Below are 10,539 nucleotides of genomic sequence, written 5' to 3'. Positions count from 1 at the left end.
TATTTGAGGCAGTTACCTTGTCAAACGTTAGGTCGGTAAATACGTCTACAAAAACTCAAAAACTCTTAAAACTCAAATGTCTTAGTTCTTGTGAGCTACTGGGTAATAAATTATGAAAACAATCCCTAATGCTGCCCCCCCCCACCCCACAGTGAATAACCTACACCTGGAGTCGGGAACCAGGATCAGAAAAACAAATTCTTAACTCCACGCACGCAAACTTTCACACCCCACAGCAAAAAAATGAAGTTAAATCAGCAAAGTATCTTCTTAAAATGTGTATTTTCATAATTATAATGCTTACATTTTAAAGTCTTAATACAATAGTTTTAGTCTAACAATATATTACAGAATGTGAAAAATGACTTCCGTATGTAGTAAACCATGAAAACAGAATACCTGCAGTGTCAGTCACCAACTTGTCACCTTCTCCAGCCACAGAATGCCAGCGAATTGTATTGAGGCTTTCTGGCCTTATAGCCGGACATATAGGATTAGTGCATTTAGAGAAAGGGGGCATTTTCATGAAAATCAAAGTTTAAAATCATTTGAATTTAAAGATCACAGTTGACAAGTAAAACATTTAGATCAGCCTGAATGTTTAATAAAAGAATGCTTTTATTAAAAGTAGTATAACTTCAGTTTATATACATACCTGGAGCCTTTATTTTATAACCCAATCTTAAACACTAAAGAAAGAGTGGGAGAAGCCTGTATTTTCTCTACTAGTTCTTTGTGGGATCTCTATCCTCGCCCACCAAGAATTACTAACACGGGACTCAGAGCAGTGCAGCCTGCGCTGACGACGCACTGTTGGCAGAAGTCATTTTCAGATTAAATACAATAATTTCCACCTTATCATCAGATGTTATAATTTTTCCAATCATAGGAAACCCCATGAAATTCACCAAAATTATAACTTTTCCATTTGCTAGTATTTACATATTCCACACTATTTGTAAAATGGCTGCATGTTGTTTTTTAGATACACATTTGATATCTGGTTTCACAATTATATAACTGCTGCTACATCTTTATTAACAAAACCAGCTTGTCTCAAACACATAAGCCTTATTTTAAACACAATAAAAACTCAATTACAGCCTTTTAGTTAAAAAAAAAAAGTGACTTGAAGTTTTAGGTGACATTCTTCTTTTGTATAAAAGATAAAAACAAAAAAAACACACTCATGTAACAAATCGGAAAAGATCTTTTGGGCAATTAGAAGAAAAAAAAAAACCTGTGATAAATTTGATCTCATTCAATTTCCAGATAACAAGAAACAACCATAAACATTTTAGATCTCCCCTTCATTTTTTTTCTCTCTATATGTAATTAGAGCATTTCGTCCTGGGGTTAGAACCCAGACACAGAAATCAAACAAATCAGGTGATCATTTAATCATACTCCCCCTCCCAGAAGCAGAGGGAAAGTGACATTATGCATGGAGGGAGGGTTTGTTCCCTTGGCTCGAGGCTCACACACCCACGAGAGCCTTTTCTGACCCAATCGAATCTCAAAGATCTCTCCAGTCACAGGGCCTGGCAGATCTGAAGGGCAATCATTAATTTTTACAATAAAACAAATTTATTTTAGAAACCCTAAACTATCGTTATATTCCGAAGTTCTAATTTGCCTAACTAGTTGACTAAGTTTATTAGTTTTAAACTGCTCATAAGGAAGATAGATTTCTGGAACGTTTAATTAAACACACAAATATTTTTCTTCACACACTTCTCCAATTCTTATAAATGGAAAAGATGAAGGGGGAAATTGCACCGCCTTTACTTGCTGGATGAGCAGACGGACAACAGAGAGTGATGACTGCTCTGCTGTGTAACCACCGATCTGACCTTCTATCCCCATCCCACTGGCCTCTCGAGAGCAGGCGACAAGTGGGGCCAGCAGCAGCTAGCTGCACGATGCTTCTTCTCTAAGGCTTCACACATTTGAGGTTACCCGTGAGTCTCCGCCCTCACTTGCATTAATCTGGTCAAGTTAAATTTCAACCACATTTTCCCAGTGAATTAAGAGTTCTCTATTTCATATGTACAAAAAGACATCGCTTTGGAGAGCTGGAAAAGGTTTAATACATACAACGCTTATTTACAAGCTGGGACCTTCACACCAATAAAAACAAACACATTTATTTTGTCCTTGATTTTTGGTGCAACTTATACATAAACATTACATCAGTTAGTTTGTATTTTTTCAAATGATAAATCAACCATATGTACAATTAAATTTACAACCGAAAGCAAATTAATCCATTGGTACGGTATGACTACGATTTAGTGGCCCTGCAGAGACTATTCCAAGACTTTTGTCCCTTCTACAACCTGACTAGAAATACACTGAGAGTAACTCTCTCATCTTTATTCAAATGGAACCTCTTAATTTTTAAGATTTAAGGTGCAAAAAAAAAAATATTGATCATATAGTTACAATTACATGGAAAGACTTTAAGTTTAAAGGTGAGAGAAAACATATTAACCCCCACACATATGATAATTAAAATAAATATATTTAATTTCAAGTGCATATGTTATTAATCAACACTGAGGGAAAAAGGGTTCCAGAAACATTTATTCCCAAACTGCTTCAATGCCAACCTGTTCCTTATGCCCTGCTCTAGTCTTCTCAAAGTACCTTTAAAATGGCTCCAACGAAAGAGTGCTCCAGGTCGCCTAGCCTGACATTCCAAGGCACAGAAGGGGCTGTGTTCCCTCCCAACCCACCCCTCGGCCCCGCCCACCTGCCCTAAAAGGGTGTTATTCTAGAAAAGCGCAATGAGATGAGCTAGAGTAAAGGCCTGTTACCCCTTAGGAGTCTTACAAAGCCACCTGGTCCAGAAACTGGGTGCTGTGTGACCAGAAAGGCACACACAGGTCACTAACAAGACTGCGAGGCCAGCTGCATCTCCCTGAGGCGCCGGACCTCTGTCAGGAGCCAGCAGCTTGACTGCAAGACTGCCCGGGTGCCAGGCCCCCGGCGACCGTCCGTGGGCACGGAGTGAGGGGTAAGGACGTGGGCTCTGGCCAGCCCTGGGGGACACCAGGGTGGGGACAGGGAGATGAGGAAACAACGTGACGTGACACCACAGATGACAGAAACGTAACGCTGGGACTCCACTGGCCGGCTGCACACTGAGACTCTGGTGCCTCCGTGGCCAGGCGGAGTCCCCAAGTCTGCCCAGAGCTAGAATGTTACAGTGCAGAACCGTCCAGTCTTGTCGGAATCCCTCCAAGTGTGCTCACAGCGGGCCGGGGCGTGTCGGCCTGAGGCGTGGTCATGTGACACTGACTTCGAGGACGTGGTCGTCCTTACTGGGGATGACCAAGACCTGCGTGCCAGCGCCGGAGTTGAAGACCTGGCCGGGCGGCAGCGCCTGCAGGCGGGGCATGGGCAAGCCCTGGTGCTCACTGCTGCTGGCCGAGTGCCCGCCGCCCCTGCTCCTGCTGCCACCGCCGTCCAGCTGCTCGTCCCCATGCTTGTCCACCGACAGGCTGTCGTTTTCTATCCAGCTATCTGCAAAACGCATATGAAGTGAGACAGAGGCCGCACGGCCACAAGCCCTACCCACCCCGAGCCGACCCTCGGTGCAGCAGCATGTTCGCCGAGCAGGTGGCGAGGGCCTGTCACCGCTGGCACCGGACGCGCTGTGAATCCGCAGGCCTGCTCCCTACAAGGTGGGCTGGCCGCCCCGCCGGTCCTTACCAGCATCTGGCTGTGCGGAGTGCGCAGAGTGATGCGGGAGGTACTTGAACAGCCTGACGTCGGGAAGGGGCAGGTGACCCGCAAACAGGGGCACCACCTCCATGTGGACTCTGTGAGTGGCCTGAGCGGCCACCGGCATGCAGATGACTCCGGAACTTTTCCCGCACACCGCCCAGTTGCTACTGTTGTCGACCACTGAAACACAGAGGGAGACGCGGTTTTACGCCAGGGCAGGGCGCGCGACATCATCGCAACACAAACCACGGCCGTCTCACGGCCGCGTAGAATCCGAAGCCGGAGCGCACAGCCTCCAGCTCAAAGTCTCGGAACTGCACCTGCCCACGAGGCACGCGGTTTAACTGAGGTCCACGTCTCACGCACAGGAAAAGCACGCTTCCCCGCCAGTCGGCAAACGGACAGCGACTCAGTTCTGACTGGACGTGACCTCGCAGCCTTCGTGTAAGGCTTCAAGACCATGGCTACGCTGGCCATTCAACGGGAATGGGGGCGGGACAGGGCGGTGGCGTCTGCTAAGTGGAGGCATCAGACCCGTGGGGTCTGAATCGCAACTGAGGACGTGTGGCACTGACACACCGCCTCCCCTGGCATATCGGAGTCCTCATGCGGGCCAGGCGTTGCTACTAACACTATTACGAAACACAACTGTGATGAAATTCGGTGCAATTCAAACATCCGACTGAGCAGTCATTCCAAAGTACACAGGACTTTGTCCTCAAGTAGCAGATCTAGCAAAAAGATCACAGCATCCCCGTCACAGGGACACATAGCGAGAGCCCAGGAGCATGCGACTAGAAGTTCCATGAGCAGCAAGAGGGATCACAGAGGGCAGGCTTCCTGCAGATGGCGATGCGGGCACTTTTGAGGCCAATGGTACCAAGGACGTGCAGAGGTATGCAAAGGACGCACAGCATCTGGAAGGGGCCCGCTGGAGCAGCAGTCCCCAGAGTGTGGTCCTCAGGGCGCCCGTGAAGTCCAGAAGCACTTGGCACTCTTGCTGTCCTTGCTGTGTCGCCACGTGCGCTGCTGAGGAAAACTGCGGGCCTGAGCGTGAACTGAGGTACGGGTCGCACGCCACCAGAGGGCACGGGGTGCTGCGCTGCTGAGCCCGCTGCCCCTCCGCCAGCCATGGCGACCCCGTCTTGGGTACTGGCAGACATTTTTTTGAAAATGAATGGCATGCGCCTGTCACTGCAAAGAAGTGGCCAATGATACAATCTGAAACACTGATTGAAAGTTAGAATTTGGGAAAACTTGCACTTGCCACTGTGAACTTGACAGTGCCCTTACAATCAAAGACCATCCTGACGATGTCAAAGTGAGCCTGAAGCCACGTGACTCGGCGACCGTGTGCGATGAAAGGTGCCAACACCAGGCCTGCTAACTCAGGAACCAGGCGTCACAAAATGACACCGCGGTAAAAGAGCCTTTCAGAATGCAAGACAGATCCACGGAGCACGGAAAGCTCACTCGTGATTTCAAGCTCCACGCTGTAACTAGCCTGTGAACTGCGTAGGGTTTTGGTGAAGTATCGAGAACATCCAGTTACCTGAGGCTGTTGAAAATCCCTCCTGTTTCGAACTACTTAAGTGTGCAAGACTGGAGTCTCTTCATGGGCTTCTGCCAATAGGTGTCACCACAGACGGAGCGCAGCAGGTGGGACAGCCCCGTTACCTGCAGGGCGCCCGGTGGGACATCAAAGAGATGAGAAAGAATGCAACAATGTCGTTCTTCTCGCTACGTTGCTTTGGAGAATAGTTCTGTTTCGAGAGTAACATCCTGTAACGGGCTGTCATTTTAAGTAAGTAAATAAATATATATTTGGTTCCTCAATGATTTTTTAGAAAATAAAGGGTCCTGACACCAAACACTGAGAAGCGTAACTGAAGGAGCCGGGCCCCTGCGGAGAAAGGCTGCAGAGGGCTGTCTGGAGCCGTCGGCGAGGGGGCAGGAGCCTGCGGGGAAGGGGCGAAAGGCAGCTGGAGGGAACAGGGCAGGAGCCATGACTGGAGGACACCTGGCCTGCTAAGCAGTGGAGGCCGGACTTGCTTCGGAGTGACGCGAAGGCCGAGTCACAGCAGAGGACGGGGACAGGGCGGCTCCTACAAACGTGGGCTCAGCCAGAGCCCGACGACTGCCTAGTGCACCTGCAAGAATGGCTCCACAACAGCCAAGTTCAACATCGTATGCACCTGGGACCACTCTGTATAGTGCGACGTTCCAGGGAACCGTTCGACTCCAGAGCGTTCTCTTTGGATAAGGAACATTATACTTTGGGAGAGAGACAGGGTTAGTGCGACGGAGCAAAAGCAGCCTCTAGACCTACCTTCGTACATCAGCTTGGTGGAAAAGCACTGGTCAGATTCCGTCAGCGCCTCGTCCCTGTCCACCTCCAGGAGGTCCGAGAGGCGCGTGATGGACACCGCCAGGGAGCAGAGCGAGCCCGTCCTACAGTGCTCCATCCCCGCAGGCGGCAGGATCTCGGCCTTCACGTTATACAGTGTCTGGTCAGCAAAGGGGAAAGGGCGAAGGGAGCGTATGAAGCGCAAAGAAGGCCCTGCGAGGCAGGCGGCCCGCAGCCCCGGGAGCGGGCGGGGAGCCGTGTGTCCCGGCGCTCTGGCCCGCGCCCGCAGGAAGAGGCCCCGTGCGTCTGCTGGGAAACCGGACGGTCTCGGAAGCCCTGCTTCATTCAATGCTCAACAATCTCGTGCAGCACAGCAGGGAGCGGGGAGGGGCTGGCCCTCCGCGCTGGTCGCCGTGGTGATCAGCACTGTGTTCCCAGCCTCCCACATCTATCCACCCACGCTCATGTATTCACCGGAGGCACTTTAAAGTCGATTCCAGACAACTGGCATCTCACCCGTGTACCAGTGTCGTTCGTTGCTGAAACACATGGATGTTTTTACCAAAACACGATGCCGCTATCACAGCGATCAAAATTCACATTAATTCCTTGGGATCATCCGATATTAGGTCCATAACCAACTTCCTCCATAATGCGTCCTTCTCCATGACATATTACCTGACATTCGCACCTATTCACACTTACCCAGTATTTTGCTCACCACCCAGGACAAAAACCCAAAGCCCACGTAGGGGATGACGGCCTCACCCTTCCATTTTGTTTGGCTCTGTGGCCAGCAGGGACCCTAAACTGACACCGGTCCCTCATGCAAACGCATGCCCTACATAACAGCCCTGAGAGTCTCAGCAAATTAAGTCTTGATGAGATTTCTCCAGCACCTGTGGTTAACAGTCTCCCCAGCCTCTCAGAGCCCCGTGTGCCCCTTAGCTAAGACCTTGGGGGGCTGACCCAAACCCCACTCTTTTGGTTGGAACTGACCAATCGGCCTTAGCCCAGGAACCCCAAAGCACAACACCCACAGCCCCTAATAAAGGCATGGGCCCTGCCTCGCTCTGCTCTCTGCCTGACCTCCCCGTGACCTCTCAAGGGGTGCCCGGTACCTCCTCCAGGACCTGTGAGTAATAACCTCCTCTACTTCAGTCCCCTCCTGGTCACTGTGGAGCCACAGCTCACCGTCCAGCACATGCCCTACTTAGTAAGTTAACTCGCCAAAAGCGTAACAGGTATATGAAATCGCTGCAGTATAATTCGATTGAAAAGTATGCTGGTGGGACTGTAAAAAGTTCAAAGCAAAGAGATTTGGGAATTTTAAAAAGCCTCCTGCAGACATGACGCTTCCTGGGAGCACCGGCAGGAGCGCGCGAGGACCCACGGGTCACCTGAAAAGGGCCTGGGGCCAAGTGTAGCCAGTCACGGACTTAACACTCCGAGTGTGAACTACTTTCCTCAACCTGCTGCTTCGCTGTATGGGAAGATTTTGTCTGTGTGACTTTTTTAGATTATAAAGAAGAAGAAGCTGCCATTCATTTTCCCACCCCAACTCCCACCAAAAAATAACACAATACGTACAAAGAAGTTTTCCACTTGAAAGTCATAAGTGTAGGGCTTTAAGGAGACAGACAGCCGCTCTTCAGACGCCGGGCAGAATCCCACGGAGAACCGGCCACGCAGAGAAGGAGGCGGCTCCTGGGCCCACGTCAGCTCCCAGACGAAGGACACCGACTGCCGGCTGCGTACGCGCTGCAAGAGAGTCAAGTGTCACCGCACGGGGACAGAGCAGACGTGCCATCAGAGTCGGAGTCACCGCACGGGGACAGAACAGACGTGCCATCAGAGAAGTGGAATGTCCACCGCTGGGGACAAAACCAGATCGCCATCAGAGGAGAGTGAATCACAGCACAGGGACAGAGCAGACAAGCCATCAGAGAGTGAGCTGTCATTGCCGCACCTGCCAGGGGACAGAAACAGGCGCTATCAGAGGGGAAGTAGTAATGTCACGGGACAAGAGCAGAGCCCATGGCGCCATCAGAGAAGTGTTGAGATCACCCAGAACAAACAATAAGAAGGGGAGTCGGCTATCGGTATTTACACATGAGACCAAACAGAGCACGCCATCAAGAAACCAGCTATCAGCCCACACTTTACAAGGGAGGACAGAGCAGACGCGCCTTCAGAGAGTCGGCTGTCATTGCACACACGGGGAAAGAGCAAGCACTCCGTCCAAGACGTACACACGAGCACAAAGCAAACACTCCATCCGAGTGTTGGCTGTCATTGCACACAGGGACAAAAACCACTCTGCCCAAGATGCACTTCCTGCAAAGGGCACAAGCGTGAGAGCAGCCACCGCAGAGCCCAGCTCCTCACGGTCCTCAGCCCTGCACCCACTGCGGCCCTGGCTCCTGCTGCCTGGCCCTGACCCCAAAGAAGGCCACATGAGGCTACCAGACAGGCTCTACGCTTCTCTGACTCGATGAGCTGCACCGCATAGGAGGTTGTTTAAAAAGCTTAAAGAATATTTATTAGTGTCCCATACATTTCCAAAACAGGAAATGCATCAACCAAGTAAAAAGACCATCTCTATCCATGCAGGTACTTTGTACTAACAAGAAGCAGACGAGGTGCCACCTCATGCGTAACGTGCACACCTGCAGCACAGTGACAGACGTGGGGGGTGGTGTTTGACAGACGTTAGTTGGGAAAAATCTTTTGACAATGTAAATTAAAAAAAAAAAAAAGAAAAAAGCATCCATTAAGAAAATCTATGGTCTTCTAAACACCCAGCATTTACTGCCTAAAAACACACATGACAAATAAACAGAAAAGGCAAGGTCAGGACTCAGCCAGGCAGCGTGAATGTGGACATGACCCCTTTACACTCAGACCTCGATTCTTCCGGGGGCACAGGCGTAACGGAACGGCCACCGCTTCCTGTCCACACGAGACTCAAGAATAAGCTTGTAGTTACATGAAGCCGTGTGGAGCGCGACGAGTTTCAGATTTGCTTCTTCTAACCAGACCAACGGCAACCCAGTCCCCAACCTCCCCACAGCGCCCGCGGGCCCACGCAGCGGAGAGTGGACGGGCCTGGGCGGCCTCCCGCGGCACGCACCCCACTCGCCACCGTCCGCACAACCTCTGAGCCGAAAGGCTCAAGCTAGAACACGGTCACCTTCACCAAACACTGCGCCCCGTCCTGACACTCCCGCTCGCACGGTTTCCCGAGCAGGGTCCACGCTCGGTTCCGGCAGGTGGTACCTGCTGAGACTCCGTGTTCAGCGGCGTCAGCTGCAGGCCGGTGCTCCCCCGCGTGTCCACGAGGTCACTACCCGACAGCTGGAAGTCGAGTTCTGACAAATTCTGGACACAAACCTGAACGTATTTCCTAAAGAGAAAAACAAAAAATGCAATTTTGACTGAATTGAAGCACTTTATTCAATATGTTTTGGCTATGGTAAGAAGACGCTCTCTGGGGGATCGAAAAAGTGACAGGAACGTAGGAACCTGCTGTTACGTACATTCCCACTTTGGTTTCACACGTCGAAGGGTCAGAAGACACCAGTGTTTCTAAGCAAACGTTCTGAGGAAACACGGACCAGAACGCTGCTGCTGACTCGGCGTCACCCCCGGTCGTAACTGAGTTTCCAGCATCACGTACAGACTGCGGCGAGTCACGCAGGACAGCGTGGCCACCCTTCACCGCGACAAGAAGCTAAGTGCAGGGCCCACTCTCACTCCTGTGCCACGCGCAGAGGAGGTATGAAGAGCCCGTCTTAAAGCACCTGAGGCTGTGTTTAAACCTGCTCGTGTTTCCACCGCGAACGTCATGCTCCCTCGCTGTAAGCTGAAGGGGCAAAAGCCGCTAGAAGTTTTCCACTCTGAAGTCGGTTCTGACATTTTTGTTTCCAAATCACCCAGATATCAGCAGTGGATAGAAGCAGGAGGGGACGGTTACAAAGAGGGGCGGACTCACGCCTGAGCCCAGTCATCGCGTGAGCATCGTCACTTACGGCGGGACCCCAGACACCGCTGTCTCCTGAAGCAGTGACGTATGAAACCTCCAAATCGCCCGCCATTCTGAAGGCTGACTCTGAATCTAATCGAGCCTCTAGAGCAGTGGTTCTCAACTGGTGACAATTTTGTCCCCCTGCCCCAGGGGACGTCAAGCAATGTCTGGAGACATTTTTGGTTGTCACACTGGGAGTGGGGAGTGCCACCGGCATAAAGCGGGTGAGCTGCTAACATCCTCCAGGGCGCAGGGCAGCCCCTGTAGCAAGGCGTTATCTGGCCCAAAGCATCAGTTGTGCTGCGGGGGACACGGCCAGCTCTAGGGGTCCCTAGTGGCTACAGGGGAGCAAGCTGAACAACCCCACAGGAGTGTGACCAGTCAAATGCAGAGTGGCGGACCTTCCAGAGGACAGCTGACCCACATCTGTCCA

At 51.0% G+C, this 10,539-nt stretch overlaps 1 protein-coding gene across 5 annotated transcripts in view; it reads right to left on the bottom strand.

Moving 5' to 3' along the window:
* Positions 1-598: 598 nt before the first annotated feature.
* The window catches only part of TRAPPC10 (trafficking protein particle complex subunit 10), a 67,796-nt gene continuing 57,855 nt past the window's right edge, over positions 599-10,539 (bottom strand). For 2 of the 5 annotated variants that reach the window (XM_039857586.1, XM_039857588.1), the window contains 5 exons: positions 9,359-9,485; positions 7,670-7,840; positions 6,062-6,239; positions 3,718-3,912; positions 3,290-3,528 (listed from right to left, as the gene is read on the bottom strand). In XM_039857586.1, the coding sequence (XP_039713520.1) occupies positions 3,290-3,528; positions 3,718-3,912; positions 6,062-6,239; positions 7,670-7,840; positions 9,359-9,485 (910 nt within the window). Of the gene's footprint in view, positions 3,529-3,717; positions 3,913-6,061; positions 6,240-7,669; positions 7,841-9,358; positions 9,486-10,539 lie in introns of all 5 variants that reach the window. The other 3 variants (XM_039857584.1, XM_039857585.1, XM_039857589.1) reach the window with 3 other exon arrangements.

This window comes from Pteropus medius, unplaced genomic scaffold (genome assembly GCF_902729225.1).
Source record: "Pteropus medius unplaced genomic scaffold, Ma_sr-lr_union100, whole genome shotgun sequence".
Taxonomy (NCBI): Eukaryota; Metazoa; Chordata; class Mammalia; order Chiroptera; family Pteropodidae; genus Pteropus; species Pteropus medius.
The sequence above is the reverse complement of the archived record's forward strand: the minus strand, read 5'-3'. Positions and strand labels throughout refer to the sequence as shown.